The 16,835-nt window shown below is 38.1% G+C and overlaps 1 protein-coding gene across 2 annotated transcripts in view; it reads left to right on the plus strand.

Moving 5' to 3' along the window:
- The first annotated feature begins 8,350 nt into the window (after positions 1–8,350).
- PRRC1 (proline rich coiled-coil 1) overlaps positions 8,351–16,835 on the plus strand; it is a 95,029-nt gene continuing 86,544 nt past the window's right edge. For both annotated transcript variants that reach the window (XM_037801052.1, XM_037801051.1), the window contains exons 1-4: positions 8,351–8,477; positions 12,077–12,207; positions 13,150–13,536; positions 15,336–15,496. In XM_037801052.1, the coding sequence (XP_037656980.1) occupies positions 12,105–12,207; positions 13,150–13,536; positions 15,336–15,496 (651 nt within the window). In that variant the 5' untranslated portion in view covers positions 8,351–8,477; positions 12,077–12,104. The remainder of the gene's footprint in view (positions 8,478–12,076; positions 12,208–13,149; positions 13,537–15,335; positions 15,497–16,835) is intronic.

The raw sequence follows: 16,835 nt of genomic DNA on the forward strand, positions 1-16,835 counted from the left end.
TGATGATTTAATTGGCACTCATTTTATTAATAAATTAGTTCAATTTTTCTTGAAATTTCCTTACATCGCAAAGTGTATAATTGCTGGTAAATTATCATGATCTCATTCAGTTCAAAGCAACAAATATTTATTGAGCGCCCATATCCTTGAGCTACAAAAATAAATAAAGCAAAGTCCTTGCTGTCATGGAGCTTGCACTCTAGTGAAGAGAAACAGAAATACAAACAAACCCCATGAAGTCTGAGAGGCGATGAAGAATGATATTTTATAGAGAATGTTCTTGTGAACAGCAAGGCTTCCCTTGTCAATAACTTGGTCATTCTGGGCTCCTACCAGAGCAGGTTCTGGATTCAGAGGGCAGGGGGTGAAGCCTGGCACTGGTAATGCATACCCTGGGACCTGGGAAACTTACTCTCTCAGTGCCTCAGGTATCTTTGCTGGAAAATGGGGATAATGGTAACACCTACTTCAGAGGATTGTTGTGACAAGGAGATAATCTAGGTAAAATGCTTAGAGCAGGACACAGAAAATTGTAAGCACTCAACAAAGATAAGCAGTAGATATTATCAAAATGTGAAGTAGTGTGCTCATGAGATCATGCTCACCCACAAAATCTGTATTAGAATCAGGACAGAAGGTAAGAACTGCACACATTCAAGGCAGACTGAAGTGGGGTGTAGAAAGAGACTGGGCTTGGGAGACTGACAAAGATTCATTTAAATCCTGATTTTGTCACATATAATTTAAGTGAAGTTCAGCCCTTACATTTTAGAGGCTCATTTTTCTCATCTTGAAATGAAGACAATAATATTTACTTCCTGAAATTATTTGGGGTTTGAGTAATCTAACAAATGAAAAGTTTCAGAGAGACCCTGGTAAAGACTAGGTATTCAGCGTATATTAACTCTTCTAGCATTCCCTTTGTCTAGTGGCTATTAATACTTCATAGCTACTAAATGTTGTGGTATAGGAAGGGGCAAGAAGCTGCCAGGAGAGCAGAAGAAGCAAAAGTATAATGGATGATGCAGGAGACAAGCTAACAAAGAAATCAACCATCAACACTGCATAACAGAAAAAGCTTCTGTCAGGTTACTATCAGGAGTAATACTTAGAATATATTAAGCATATAGGGCATTGAACTGCCTTGATATTTATAAATTAAGTGGTATTTAAAAATAGTAAGGTGGCTACTAAGGAATACTGTGAGCAGATACCTTGTCATTGAATTCTTCCCCCTTTGAGCATGCCATGCAGTCTTGTCCCACAGAGCTTCCTGCCGAGATAGAAACGTTGTGCACTGTCCATTGTGGTATGCAATAGCCACTTGTGGCTATTGAGCACTTGAAATGTGGTTAGTGTGACTGAGGAACAAAATTTTAGTACATTTCAATTAATTTACATTTAAGTAGCCAGTTGGCTATGATACTGAACAGCTCAGGCAGAGTTTCCAAAGAAAAAAAAACAATAAGCAAATGGATCAAAGAAGAAAATCCAAGAAAAATCAGAAGATGCTTTGAGATGAATGAAAATGATGACACAACATTAAAAAATCTTATGGGATGCCACTAAAAAGCAGGCTTAGATAGAAATTTATAGCTGTAACCACCTACATTACAAAGAAGAAATATCTCAAATCAACAACCCAATCCAACCTTCCACCTTAAGACATTGAAAAAAAAAAAACTAAGCCCAAGCAGAAGGAAGGATAACTCAGATTACTAAAATCAAAATGAAAGAGAGGACATTACTATCAGCCTTACAGAAATAAAAACAATCATGAGGGAATACCATGATCAATGGTATGCCTACAAATTAAATAACTGGATGAAATGTACAAATTCCTAGAAAGATACAAACTACTGAAACTGACTCAAGAAAAATAGATAATCTAAGTAGACCTATAATAACTAAAGAGATTGAAATAGTAATAATAATAATAATAATAAAACTTCCCATAAAGGAAAGCTCAAGATCAAGTGGCTTCACTGGTGAACTCTGCCACATATTTAAAGAAGAATTAAAACTAATTCTTCACAAACTCTTCAAAAAAATAGAAGAGAAGAGGACATTTCCCAATTAATCCTATTAAGCCAATGTTAACCTGATGCCAAAATAAGACAAAGACATCATAAGGAAAGAAACCTATACAACAATATCTGTTATTAATTACAGAAACTGAAATCCTCAACAAAATACTAGGATATCAAATCCAGCATTATAGAAAAAGAATTAGACACCATGACTGTAAGATTTATCCCAGGAATGCAACGATTTAACATCCTAAAATGTGTTTATATACTACATCAATAAAATAAAGGACAAAAACCACATGATAATCTCAATAGATGTAGAAGCATTTGATAGAATTCAACACCCTTACATGACAAAAAAAAAACAAACAAACATTCACTCAACTAGGAATAGAAGAGAAGTTCCTCAACTTAAAAAAGGGCATCTATGAAAAACCCACAACTAACATCATACTTAGGTGTTGGCTGAAGTAATGCAAACTTTCAACTTTGTAAAATATTTAGAAATCTAGAAAAATATCTAGAAAAAAATTTAAGTACTTTGTAATATGTTATTGCATATTAACAGTGCTGTCTAGGCCTGGGAACTAATTGAGTTGCGTGGTTTCTTGTTCAAAGGAAAATTTCAAATTTTTCAAAGGAAGCATATTTGTTCTGCTCTCTTAGAAGATTATTTTTAAGGAAATCCTATTTGGGGGAGAAAAGGGAGATGATTATGAAGACAGAATATGTGTACTGCACGTAAATCTTAATAATCTTCATAGGAAATTCAATTAAAATAATGGGCAAAGTACCCACTCCAAGTAAAAATTTGAATGCACTGGGATTATAATGACAAAGTTGCTGCCATCGAGTAGTTAATTAACAAACAAGGCATATAACCATGTAAAACCAATAGTAAACAGTGTAAAAAGGGTTTATGGTGGAAGAGAACTTTGAGCTGGTCCTTGAAAAAATAAGAAATACCTATTACTAGAAGATGGAAAGTGGGAAAAGCAGGAACGAAGGCATGTGTTGTCACTCCATTAGGCCCCAATGGGACGGATCTTTGCTGGTGCCTGGGGTTTATGGAGGAGGATGTAGAAAAAAGAGGAGATGAATCTGGAAAGTAATGTTAATTTGAGTTTTTAAGCCTTTACCATGTAAGCAACGAGGAGCTGTAGAACGTAGAATGACTTGTGTATGTGTGGGTGTGTGCGTGTATGTTTTGAAATATAATTCAGTTAGATCTTTTTTGAAGAAGATTGAAATAGACTCTGGTAATGATTACATGGGGGGTATATGGCAAGTATTGAAATTTTCACACTATGACTTACACATGTGTAAAAAAATGTAACTTTTAAATTTCTTTATAACGAGGATCATCATATGACAGTGTCCAAACCGGGACATTGTTTCAAGGAGAAGGTGGGTAATCTTAAAAATTTGCTGAGACAACAGTGATAAAATAGAGAAAGCTCTGGGAATCCCTCAGAGCCAAAAATCCATGCCCTACTTCCTCTTTGAACTCCCTCTTCAGTTTTCTTTTGATATTTTTCAACCTTAAAATGCTCACCAAAGCCACGGACCCAGATAGCCAATCAAACCCCACCTCCCCTAAACCCACCCCTTTAAGATGGACAAACTCTTATCCAATGAATAGGAGTCAAACTAACTTCCTTTTTATGTCTATAAAAATCACTTTCCATCCCTGGAAGCTGGAAGCTTCCTCCATTCTTTCGAACGATCTGACTTCCTTTGCTGCAGGCAGAACTTTGGAGTCCTGAATAAGATGCTGTAGTCTGCAAACTCAACTCTGATTTGTCTTTCAACGTCAGCCATAAACTGGGTGTGTTCTGGAAAAATTGAGATGTAGAGTCACCCTATTTATAACTAAACTGAATTTTCTTTGGTATAAAACAAGCAAGCAAACTGTGGTAAAAGATAGTCCTAGCACATCCTGCCACCTTCCCTGGGATCCACAAATACATTCTGTGTGCTCAGGACTGGGTGTGTCACACAATCTCCTACTAGTTAAGGGGGCTGCTGGTACATTCCTTCCCCTGTTGTTCTGAGCACATGTATATATTCACTGGAGACAGTCTGATTCTGGTGGGCGTGTTTTATGACATCTGGATCACACCCCTGGAGGGGAGGGAGCAGGGTTCTCCACTGCAGCACACACCCACAAGCAAGAGGTGTTGCACCCAGCACATCTCCCTGCAGATAGAAACCCACTGGCTGTGGGGAACCGACGCTCCCCTAGCGAAGCTGACCTTGCTCTGTCTCTTCTCTAGGTAAATAACTGTCTATCAGAGCTTGTGTGAGTTGTGCTTTTGCTGGCGACCCCAACACTTGAATTGGAGTAGGCTGAAATCTTTTTAGGTGTCTCTCCTTCTGACTGTCATAAACAAAACCTTAAAGTTGGCAATTACAGCTCAAACTCACCTACATAAAAGTGTTTGGTTTAAAATAGTCATTGTCAGATGAATATTTAGGCAATTTAAAAGTCAAAGAATAAAAACCGACACTTATAGAGAGAATTTTACATGGTAGGCACTATTCTAAGCACTTTACACATATTAAGTCATTTAATCCTCAGGAAAAAACCTGTGAGATAGATATTGGAATAAGTATTATTCCCATGTTACTGGTGAAGAAACGGAAGCACATGAATTTAAGTAGCATGCCCAAGGTCAACAGGAAGCAGATGTTAGAGCCAGGATTCATATCCACACAAACTAGCACCAGAGTCTATACGCTAACTTATACTACACTATCCTTCAGGCCCTAAGTCACAGCTCTCTTACTTCCTAAATTTGAATTTCAGATAATTAACAAATAATTTTTTAGTGTAAGTATGCCCCATGCAATATGTGGGACATACTTATGATAAACAATTTTTTTTGTTTGTTTGCTTACACGATATTCAAATTTAACTGGGTGTCCTGTATTTTATCTGGCCACTTTCCTCCTCCCCATCCTTCTCCTCCCTTCCTCCCTACTGAGGCTTCAAGCTGCAGAAGGAACTTATATATCCTCTTAGCATAGACCAGGAATGGCGAGGGCCCCAGCTCTTACCCCTTGGCCGGTACTCTTGCAGCATCTGAAGAAGTGTTCGTCACGGTTGTATAACTCATGGACTGTTTTCTAAGCAAAGCCCATTGTCTCAAATGAGAATCAGCTTTGCCTCCATTCCAGCTGATGCTGCAGATGCCCAGAGTCTCAGCCATATCTCTTATACACCTAGAAATACACATTAGAATATTCATATGACTATTACAAACTTGAGGAACTGTTTTAAGAACATTCAAGTACAGAACAATTAACTCTGAATTGAATTTTTAAAACAGCCTCAGCTCAAGTGAGAAACAGTTTTGTTTGCTTTTGTTTTTGAGATATAAAAGCAAAATTCCACTATAGAACTCTCTCTTTATAGCTCACAAATGAACGCTGATATGTATTAGAAACCTCTTAGAAGGAAAAACATGATGAGTTCTGTTAGCAACAACTAAAAGACTAAGAAGTTCTTTGTTCTGCCATTAAGCTACAATTTTCTATTGACTCCCCTCATTGCCCTCCATCTAACAACAGATCTTTTCACCTTAAAAGCAGGCAAGCAGATAAGGTATAGTTAAGAACTCTGGATTCCAGTTTCAGGTCTGCACACAACCTTTCAGAGTCTTGGTTTCCGTATTTGTAACATTGGCATAATACCTGCCACACAGAGTTCTTTGGAAATTTAAGTTGTTAAGTAAAACATAAAAATTATGCATGCAATTCAAGGCTAACTACTTTAAAGCCTATTTTATACTCTTGCTTATTAATTGACTCTTGTCTGTCATGGCCCTTGAAGTGGGTTGAATAGTGGCCCCCAAATTATGTATGTCCACCCAGAACCTGTGAATGTGACCTTATTTTAAAATAGAGTTTTTGCAGATGTAATTAAGTTAAGGATTTTGAGATGAGATCATACTGGATTTAGGACAGGTCCTGAATCTAATGACAAGTATTGTTATAAGAGAAAGGTGGAGGGAGATTGAGACCTGGGTAGGCCATGTGAAGATGGAAGCAAGGATTGGAATTATGCTACCACAAGGAAGGGAATGCCTGGAGCTACCAGAAGGTAGTAGAAATGAGGAAGGATTCTCCCCTAGAGCCTTTGGAAGGGGCCCGGCCCTGCTGACACCTTGCTATCAGACCTCTAGCCTCCAGAACTGTGGGAGAATAGAATTCTGTTGTTTTAACCCACCCAATATGTAGTAGTTTATTATAGCAGCCTTAGGAAACTAATACAGCCTATATTCAATCCACTGATAAATCATGACAGCCTAACCTTCAAAATGTGTCCAGACTATGCACCAATTCCACTCCCATTAGGTACTCCAAGCCATCAACATCTCATTACTGTTCATCATGCTTTAGTGCTTGTTCCCCTGACAATCCACACTTCTATCAGAGTGATTATTTTTTGACTGAAGTCAAATCTTTTCCATCCTCTGCTCAAAATTCTTCATCTGCTTTCCATTTCTCTCAGAATAAAGTCCTTATCATGGCCTACAAGGCTCAACATGATCTGGCCACTGCTGTCTCTTTGACCTTATTTCTTACCACTCTCGCAGTCCCAGCTTCCTTGCTGATTCTGCAAATAGGTCAAGCATGATCCTTCCCCAGATAACCACAGGCCTGCCTCCTCATAAATCTCTGCTCAGAAGTCACCTCCTCAGAGAAACCTTGCCAGTTCATCCTATCTGAAGTGTCACACCCCAATCATTGTCTATATGACTTCATCGTATTGATTTTCCTCAACGTGCCCATCACAAACACAATCACCTTGTTTATTTTCCTGTTCATAGTCTCTCTCTCCTACTAGACTGAAAGCTCCCTAAGTGTCAAGACCTTGTCTGTCTTGTTCATTCCTGCATTTCCTGTATTGATGCTTAGCATATTGCAGACACTAATGAATATTTGTCAAAAGAATGAAGAAATCAAGAGAGTTTACATCTATTAAAAGGGTTGTCCAAAGAAGATGGATATGGTATCTGTTTTCATTACCACCCAAAAGTACTTTCTGGAAAGCAGCCTAGACAGGCACTGTGCTGGATTTGAATCTGTTAATGTACCTCAGAAAAGCCTATGCTCTTTAATCTGTCCCTGTGGATGGAGACCTATTGTGGGTGGGACATTTTGCTTAGGTTGTTTCTGTGGAGATGTGACCCACCCAATTCAAGGTTGGTCTTAAACTTTTATTGGAGTCCTCTGTGAAGAGGATAAAAAACAGTAAAAGCCCAGAGAGCTTAAAGAGAAACACCCAGAGATTTGGAGACAGCCATTGAAACCAGAACCAGGAGAGAAGGACCAGCAGACGTCGCCATGTGTCTTCCCATGTGGCAGTTCTTGACTTGAACTGTCAAGTTTAAAAGATAAATTAATTTTGAACCCATGAATGGGTTCCTGAGAAAAAATTTGGAACAATAACAAAAACAACTTTTCAGGAGTTAAGCTCTCAGCAGTACAAAAAGTGCTTCCATATGCACTTTGTTACCTGCCTAAGTTAGGAATGGCAGATAATATTCCCATTTGCAGATAAAGCTAGGGAGGCTTAGGAAAACTAAGGGCATACAACTGCATAACTGATATTGGGGCAGTTCCAGATCCAAACCTTGATTATATTCCTTATTTTCTGGCATTATATTCCGTTCATTGATTTATTAATATACATTTATTGAGACCCAACTCTATTTCAGGTACTATTTTAGATGTACTACATAAAAAGTTGGAATCTTGGTGTGTGTGTGGTTTTTTGTTTCAGTGTTAAAACATAGACTAGGTAATACAGTTACTCGGAGAAAAAATTCAAAAAGTATAATTGGTACCCTTTTGCCCCAATCCTTCTCTCCTAATGCAACTGTTATTATCTGGAACTGTTCGCAAAAACATACGCTAAATCTCTTGTTTCAAGAGCGCGGTCCTGCCTGGAGGTGGGGACTGGGCTAGATGACTTTCACTGGCTCATCTCCGTCCCCGGGGGTGGGTATGGCACATAAGTGAGCTACACCTGGTAACAAGGGTGCCAGTCTCGTGTGTTGGGGCTGCGGAAAAGAAAAGAGGCATTCTCTCTCGCAGGCAGTCCCAGCATCGACGGGTTGGACTACCTTTGCAGCTAGGTAATCCAGCAGGTTTAGCCTCCCGCTGTGGGACTGGGTTCCGCGAGTGGGAGGGGACGAAGCGCCGGGGCCCCGCGGGAACGGGGCGGGACGGCGCGGGGGAGGAGCCGGGGCGGGACAGGCCGGCGCGCGGCCTACGTGGCAGCCGCGAGGGCATGCGCCGCTGGTAGCCATCTTGGGGGCGGGGGCGCGCGGATGCGAGCCGTTGACTGCAACTTCCTTCTAGGAGCGGTAGTTTTACACCCCAACTTCCCGGTGCCCCACTTTCACTTGCCACGCCGGCACTGTCTCGGGACCTCAGGTGAGCGTCAGGCTGGCAGCCACGCGGGTGCATGGGGGCGGCGGCATTAGATACGGGCGTCAAAACCGGACCCCCAGGTCGCAGCCCCTGAAAGGTGGGCGGGCCGACCTGTGCCGTAGGACGCGAGGGTCGTTCACTGAGCCGCTAGGTCTTCCGGCGCGGGCTGTGGAAGTGTGCAGGGTGCTGCCCTGGCAGGGGTGCACTCCGCAAGGCGAGCATTCCCAGTCGCGGATTGCACTGTGGGTGCGATTCCAGAGGGTTGAGGCTGTCCAGACCTGCACTTTACTCCTTGTCAGGGAACCGGGGCCGGCGTCCCTGGCCATCTGGCCCCATCTCCCAGAGCCGTGGCCGTAGGCGAGAGACCGGTAGCAGGCGTCCGCACGGACCTTAGCCCAGCCCTGCCTGGCCTGGGGACGTGGCAGAGCCTGGGGGGAGGCCGCCCCCGCCCCGGTGACTTGAGTCAACAACCCCGGACCGGCAGTGGGGCGAAGCCTATTTTCCCGGAGTTTCCCCAATCGGTCTCTCCCGAGGCCTTTTGTTGTCTCTTTGTTAAGTCCTGCCTTATAGAATTTATAGCTAAGAGAGTTTTTGTCTTTCCAAGTAGTTGTTTTGGAAGATAATATGTACATTTCTGCCATTGTGACATCTTTGGCATTCCAGCCTTCTGTACGTCCACAGTTCATAGTCAATTCCGTAAACATTTATGAAAGTTTATTTTGAGATGAAGTAAGAATGCAGCGACAAAATTCACACCCTGCTGTAGTATTCACTATCTAGTAATAGAGACAATTTTGTGGCACCAGTACTTCAACGATAATTACTTCTAATGCTTTTAAGTTTATCAGAGTTCCATTATTCCATTTCTTTTCTTGTATCCTTATAGTCATCCACTTTTTTAACAGAAAAGTCAAGGCACAAGTGAATTAGAAGAGAGAGCAGGGTTTGATCTGAGACTGTGGACTCAATTTTCCAAGCCTTTTCCATCGTTTATTTATTATAATTTTATAATACTATATTTTGGCAGAGACTTGGGCACTAAAACCTTTACCAGCTCTAGCATTTCACTGTTCTATCACAGTAGCTTTTCTTTGTATAAATTCTTTTTGCCTATGAGTTTTTTAATACTAGGGATCAGGATTATCTTTAAATCTGACTCCCACTAGCCACTGTAAGGATTAGGAAGCATCTGTGTTAGAAGGATGAACAGCCAATAAAACATTGAGAAGAAAAAAGGTATGTTTCTTTGGCAGAGCCATAAATCCTGAACACCATTTCTGACCCAAGTTATCTATGTTTGGAGTATACTGTACTGAATGAAAAGATTTAACCTCCTGACAGCCCATATCCTCTACTTAGCACCAGGTATCATTCCTGTTTGGCTTCTCTGCAGCATGTGATACTGTTGACCATTCTTACCTTGAAACATTGGGTTTTGGGCACCATAGTCTCCTGGTTTTCTTCCTGTTTTTCTGGCCATCCCTCCTCCTCTGCAAGCTCACCTTCTACCTGGCTATTCTTCAAGGATTGGTTTTAGATTATCTATCTTCTCTTTTCACTTGGTATTCTTTCCTTAGTTAAGACCTTAGAGATTGCCAGTGCACTAATGATACCTTCGTTTATGTAGTTTCTAAGTTCCATACTAAGTCAATATCTTTACGGTACTTGGATGTTTCAAGGAGCTCAAATTCAGCATGTCCAAGACTAAACACTATGTAATCTACCCTTCTTCCTTCCCCCACCCACCAAAAGACAGCATCAAACAATAACCTTGACCTCTTCCAGTGTCCCCTGTTTTAGTAAATGGCACTACCATCCATCTGGTTGTGTAACCCATCACCCCCGCCCCTTTCCCCCATATTCAGTCTGTCACTGGATCTTAGATACTTAACATCTTAATATCTCCTGATTCTAGCTAACCTTTTTTATTTCCTTTATCATCCCTATCCTCTCCACTGTCTCTCCCTTGGCATAATTGATATTTATGGCTGGATAATTCTTTGTTGGGGAGTGAGGGGGCTGTCCAGGATTTTTAGTAGCATCCCTAGCCTCTACCTACTAGATGCCAGTAATACCACCACTCCATTCCACCCCTCAGTTGTGACAACCAAAAATGTCTCCAGACATTGCCAAATAGCAGATATTTCCCAGGGGATAAAATTTCCACCCCCACCTTTCACGCCGTTTGAGAATTACTAGTCTTGGTTGTTATCACCTTCTATTTGAACTACTTCTGTATCCTCCTTAATGGTCTCTGCGTCTACTCTGTCTGCCTTCTGGCCCAATCTATGTACTTTGGTCAAAGGAATCTTTTAAAAACAAAAATATGAATTAACAAAAACTGGTATCAACCCAAATGTCCATCGGCAGGTGAATGGATAACAAATTGTGGTACCTCTGTACAGTTGAATACTATTTAGCAATAAGGAATGAACTGTTGACGTGCAGCAACTTGGAGACATCTCAAAGGCTTTATGCTGAGTGGAAGAAACCAATCACACAAGCTTAAGTGGTGTATGATTGTATTTTTGTAACATTCATGAAATGAGAAAATCATAGGCGTAGAGAACAGATCAGTAGTTGCCAGGGTTTAGGATTGGTGGGAAGATGTGACAAAGGGGTAGCGTGAGGGAGTTTCTTTGGGGTGATGGAACAGTTATATATCCTCATTGTGGTGGTTGCACAAATCTATACATGTGATAAAATTTCACACTAAATTTCTTATCCTAAGAGCACTTAATTAAATTATCATTTATGTTTATTGATATGATTATTTCCTTGTCTCCTGTACTAGACTCTAAGTATCTTGTTTGTTTTTGCTTAACATTGTGTTTCCAGTGACCAGTAGTGCCTGGGGAGCAGCTGACTTTCACTGAATATTTGTTAAATGAGTAAAGACATCAAAAACAGATTTGTTACAATTTAGGAGTTTTTGGTTTTGTATTTTCAGATGGACTTGAAAATTTGTACTTTTAAAGGAAGTTGTCCCATATTTCGTAATTCACTGACCATGCTGTCCAGTAGTGTTTTCGCTTTGCTTAACTTTTCTAAAACTTGAGACATCATATTTAGCCATTTCTGGGTGTGTTTTAAAGTGTGAGCTAGGAAAACTGGGAATTAATGCATTTATCAAATTGAACACATTTTTATTTTTTCCATTATGTTAATGGAAGTAGCGCAATACAAAGCTTTATGCAGAGAGGGTAAGGGTTTCAAAAATACATTAAGTATTTTATTTTTACTTTGAATGTAATAGTGATTGAAATATAGCCATCAATCTAACATGCATTCATGTGGCAGAAATTAGATTAGTAATCGATAGTTTGAAATATATTTGATAATGAATTATACAGTTAATGTAAAATTATTTCCCAATTATAAAGTATGTATATGAAAGTGTTACAGATTGTATATTAAATAATCTCATAGACTGTTTACATGAGAATTTTAACAAACCTTTCATCTGAAAATAAATAGCATTATAAATAATAAAGAGAGACATCTATCTCTTTGAAAATTATCCTTTTAATTGTTCTGTGTGCAAGCTTTAAAAATATACTTGTTTACTGTGTAATATTTATTACATTTTTATATTTTTACAGCCTTTTGAATTAAAGGAATTGAAGGAAAATGATGGAAGAGAGTGGAATAGAGACGACACCACCTGGGACTCCTCCACCAAATCCGGCAGGACTGGCTTCTACTGCTATGGCCTCTACTCCAGTTCCTTTAGGTACTTGTAGTTGTTTAGCACCTCATGTTTTGAGGACAGTGAAGATCCTGTTAACTTTTCTTGGAGTCAATTCTTAAAAAAAGAATGTGTATATTAAAACTTTTCTAATCTTTGTCAGGATAAAGGAAAATAGGCTTTTATTGTAAACTAACAGCAAGAAAACATGTATTTTGTTTTATTTTTCTGTATGCTAAAACAAATATAATACAGTGGATTGGTTTAAACAGCAGCGGTAATTATTGGGTCACAGTTTTGAAGCTAGAAGTAGTCCAAAATCAAGGTGTCAGCAAGGGGGTGCTTTTGCCCTGAAGACTGTTGTGTCCTGGGGCTGGTGGCAGGCCATCTTGGTCCTTGGCTTTTCTTTATATGGCAGTGTACATGGTGATATCTTCTCCTTTCTCCTCTGGGTTCAGTTGATCTTGGTTTCTTGCTCTTTCAGTGGTTTCTTCTCTTTCCATGTTCAGTTTCCTTTGCTTATAAGGACTTCAGCCATATTGGATTAAGGCCCACCCTTCTCCAGCTTGGGCTCACCTAAACTAATAATATCTGGTCCTTAAAAGCACATACTAGTTTTGCCTAATGTTCTAATAATTTTGTGATAGTAATCTTTTAGCCAAAGTTTTTGAGTCTCAAATCAGCAGGAATGAAAAATGGCTTTGTTTTATTAAAAATACACCAAAATGGACAAAGATCAAAGACCTATTTAGGAACAGTGTTATAACTTAATTTCATATAGTTGCTTCTTTTACTTAAAATAGGAGTTGAAAATCATTTGGTCTTAATCGTGTTTGTTGTATATCTTAAATTCCATATTTTAAAATAATTCTTGGATTGTGTTCTGTTAAATTTGAAAATTTTGCCAGAAGAAAGTAATGAGAGTTCGGAAACTAAATTAAAAAAGCATTTCTGACTTTGTGCTTTTTCCTCCCCATTCCTTTCTAGCTGCAACCAGTTCTTTCGCTTCTCCAAATGTGTCCTCTGTGCATTCCTTACCACCACACTCATACTCCACCCCTCAGCCATCCCTTCCTCCTGTGAGGCCATCAGTACCGTTATCTTTTGTGCCTCCTCCAGTTCCTTCTGTTTCACCTCTTGTTACTTCTGTCCCACCTTCTGCTGCTCCATCAACTGCTGCTGCCTTCAGTAGTCCTCCTTTATCCCACTTCCCACCTTCAACTTCTGCCCCAAGCACTCTTTTATCAGCTCCCTCTTCGGGTCCTCCCACATCAGGATTTTCTGTTGGTTCAACTTACGACATTACAAGGGGTCATGCAGGAAGAGCTCCCCAGACACCCCTGATGCCATCATTTTCTGCACCTGCAGTAACAGGTAATTCTCTTATTAATACTTTGAAATAAGTGGCTGTGGTTAATGTTTTATTTTTTTTATAACAGCTATATTGAGACATAATTCACATACCATACAATTCATCCATTTTAAATATTTTAAGTATGTAATTCAGTGGTTTTTAGTGTATTCGGAATTGTGCAGCTATCCCCACAGTCAATTTAGAACATTTTCATCACTTCAAGGGAAAGCCCATACCTATTAGCAGTCACTTTTCACTTCCTCATAATCCTTACAACCCTAGGCAACCATTAGTCTACCTGCTGTTTCTATAGATTTGCCTGTTCTGGACATTTTGTATAAATGGGATCATACAATATGTGGTCTTTTGTGACTAGTGTTTTTCACATAGCATAATATTTTCAATGTCATAGCATGTATCAGTACTTTATTCCTTTTTACGGCCAAATAATGTGTATCTGTTCATCACTTGATGGCCATTTGGGTTTTTTCTGCTGCTTGGCTATTATGAATAATGCTGCAGTGAACATTCATATACAAGTTTTTGTGTGAATTTAATGTTTCACTTCTCTTGGGGTAATCTTGAAATGCCAGATTATTTTCTAAAGTGGCTGCACCATTTTACTTTTCCAGCAGCAGTGTATGAGTATTCCAGTTTATCTACATTAATGTCTTATTCTTAACTCATTTTTTGATTTCCAGGTTTTCCTCCTCTCTTGTTTTTGTCATTTAAATTATTCAAATAAAGCTGTTGTAACCTGGTATATAATTTTTTTTTAGGTGTCAGAAAAAAAATCCAAAATTTTGTCCTAACATTTTTAATAGGGATGTTTTGCTATAGAGAAACGTAACAAGATGAAGTCTAAGAATCTTTTAAAGCTTCACTTAAAAATTTGCCAGATCCAGGGAGTAGTGTTTTTATTTTGCCAGGTAAACATTGAAAACAAAATGAAAGCTCTTGTGTGCCATAAGTTGGTGGTATTGGGCCTTTTCTTCTTCCAGGTCAGTTGCATCTATTCGCCCCCTGCCCCCGGAATGTTTGTTTTGAAAATCAATTATCAAAACTTTTATTTTTACCCTAATATAAACCATAAACTATGATTAATAATACAATTATAAAAACATTTTTTTCATCAATTGTAATAAATGTACCTCACTAATGCAAGGTGTTAATAGAGTGGTGTATGGGAATTCTGTGTTTTATGCAGGATTTTTCTGTAAATGTGTAACTTTTCTAATAAGAAAAAATAATTAAAAAAAAAAAAAGCATCATCCTTATCCTCTTCTGCCTATTGTTTCTTTTTTAGGGAAAAGGACATCTCTGTTGTGATTTTTATTATCCAACTTTGCTTATCTACAAATAAAGTTTATGGCAGAGCACAAGTATTATGCCCATGTTCTGTATATATGTAAATTTTCTTTTTGAATTAAAATGTTGTATATAGAATATGTGTACTAATTGTTATATGCATCTATATAATGGGTTTGGGTGCTCACATCATTTTTTTTAGTAGATTGAAAAGAACTGTAGCTTGTTCGTGTCCAAGTGCTAAATAAGACACATACGAAGTATTTCTTGACATGTAGTTGATGTGTACCTATAAATAGAGAAAGAAGATTCTTTTTTGGGATTCTGCTTAATTTGCATTTTGTAATGGTTAGAGTGGTTCTTCGGATTCACAACTCAGTTTTGAGATGCCTAAGTATACATTACTTTATTAAGACTCTTTTGAACTACTTGTCTCATATGTTGTATCATCTTTTGGTAGGAAATAGTTTGTGGAATAAATTACACATGTTAAAAATTTTTACCAAACTAGGTGTTTTGCCAACTCCTATTACTCAGCAAGCCAGTTTGACATCTCTGGCACAGGGAACTGGAACCACATCAGCCATTACTTTCCCAGAGGAACAAGAAGATCCTAGGATTGGTAATAATCAGGTTGAAGCGTCTCCTTGTGGAATCTGGGGTTTTATTAAGGTAAGGGGTATTTACTTAAAAATTATATTTAAATTTCTAATCACAAAAGTAATAGATGTAGAGAAAGAAAAGTAATAGATGTTCATTAGAGAAAATTTTGAAAATACACAATAGTATTAGAAAAAAAATAAAATCTTCCTTATTCTTAGCACCAGTTTTCTATAGTTCCTCTCAAGTCATTTTTCTGTGCATAGCTATATGGATGTACCACTTTTCTAGTAAAAAACAAATTGGGCTAGTGACATATGTGGACACTATTTTGTGGCTTTTGTTTGTCTTTACCTAGCATTACATCATGAACCTCTTCTCAGACATTAAATATTCTTCAGAAATGGGATTTTTTTTTTCTGTCTGCTTTGCCATAATGCCATTGCATGTATTTCTCACATTTTATTTCACTAACCTGCTATTGGCATTTTCCAGCTATAACTCTTATTGATAAAGTCATAATGTGCACTCTTGTGTGTATATCTTTATGTACATCTCTGTTTTATTAGTCTGATGAATGTCGGAGTGAATATTTGAAATATTAATAATTCGTATTGTTCTCCAGGATGGTTATACCAAAATATACTGTCATAGTAATTTTCTCTTGCTGGGACTGGCTATTGATTTGAAATATAATCTTTTCTGATTTTATAGGCAAAAAATAATACCTTATTATTTTTTATAATAATTGTCAATGCAATTGCCTTTTTTTGTTACTGAATTCAAGCATTTTTTCATGTTATTTTCAGTTGTTTGTATTTTTCTTTTCTGAATTCTCTGTTCATGCTCTTTTCCCAATTTTAAATTGAGATGGTTTTCTTCTCATGATTTGTTAAGAGTTCTTAATACAGTAAGGGTCTTTTACTGTATGCTGTGATATATTGTAGTTTTCTCCATTTTTAGTTTACATTTTAATTTTGTTTATGATGTATTTTTGACACATAAGTCTCTAATTTTCAGTAGTTATTTCTGTCATTCTTTTCAGTTTTTTGTTTGTAAGCTTAAAAAGGCTTTTCCCATCCTAATACGTGATTTTTTTCTGTACATTTTTTTTCTAGTTCTTTTATGGTTTCATTTTTTATACTGAATAGTTTAATGTAGCTGAAATTTACTTTACCATATTATATGAAGAGGAAGTCAAACTTAATTTTCTTCAAACTAATTAATTGTTTGTTCCAACACCATATGCAACATCATATCTCCAGTGATTCAGTAGTCACCTTTTATCTTGGTTACTAAAATGTATTTTAAAATCCATTTCTGAGCTCTGTATTCTATTCTGCTGCTCTGCCTGTCCTTGTAATAGTACCACACTGTTTTAACTTTGTAACTCCATGGTCATTTATCATGC

Source organism: Choloepus didactylus, chromosome 13, assembly GCF_015220235.1.
Source record: "Choloepus didactylus isolate mChoDid1 chromosome 13, mChoDid1.pri, whole genome shotgun sequence".
NCBI lineage: Eukaryota > Metazoa > Chordata > Mammalia > Pilosa > Megalonychidae > Choloepus > Choloepus didactylus.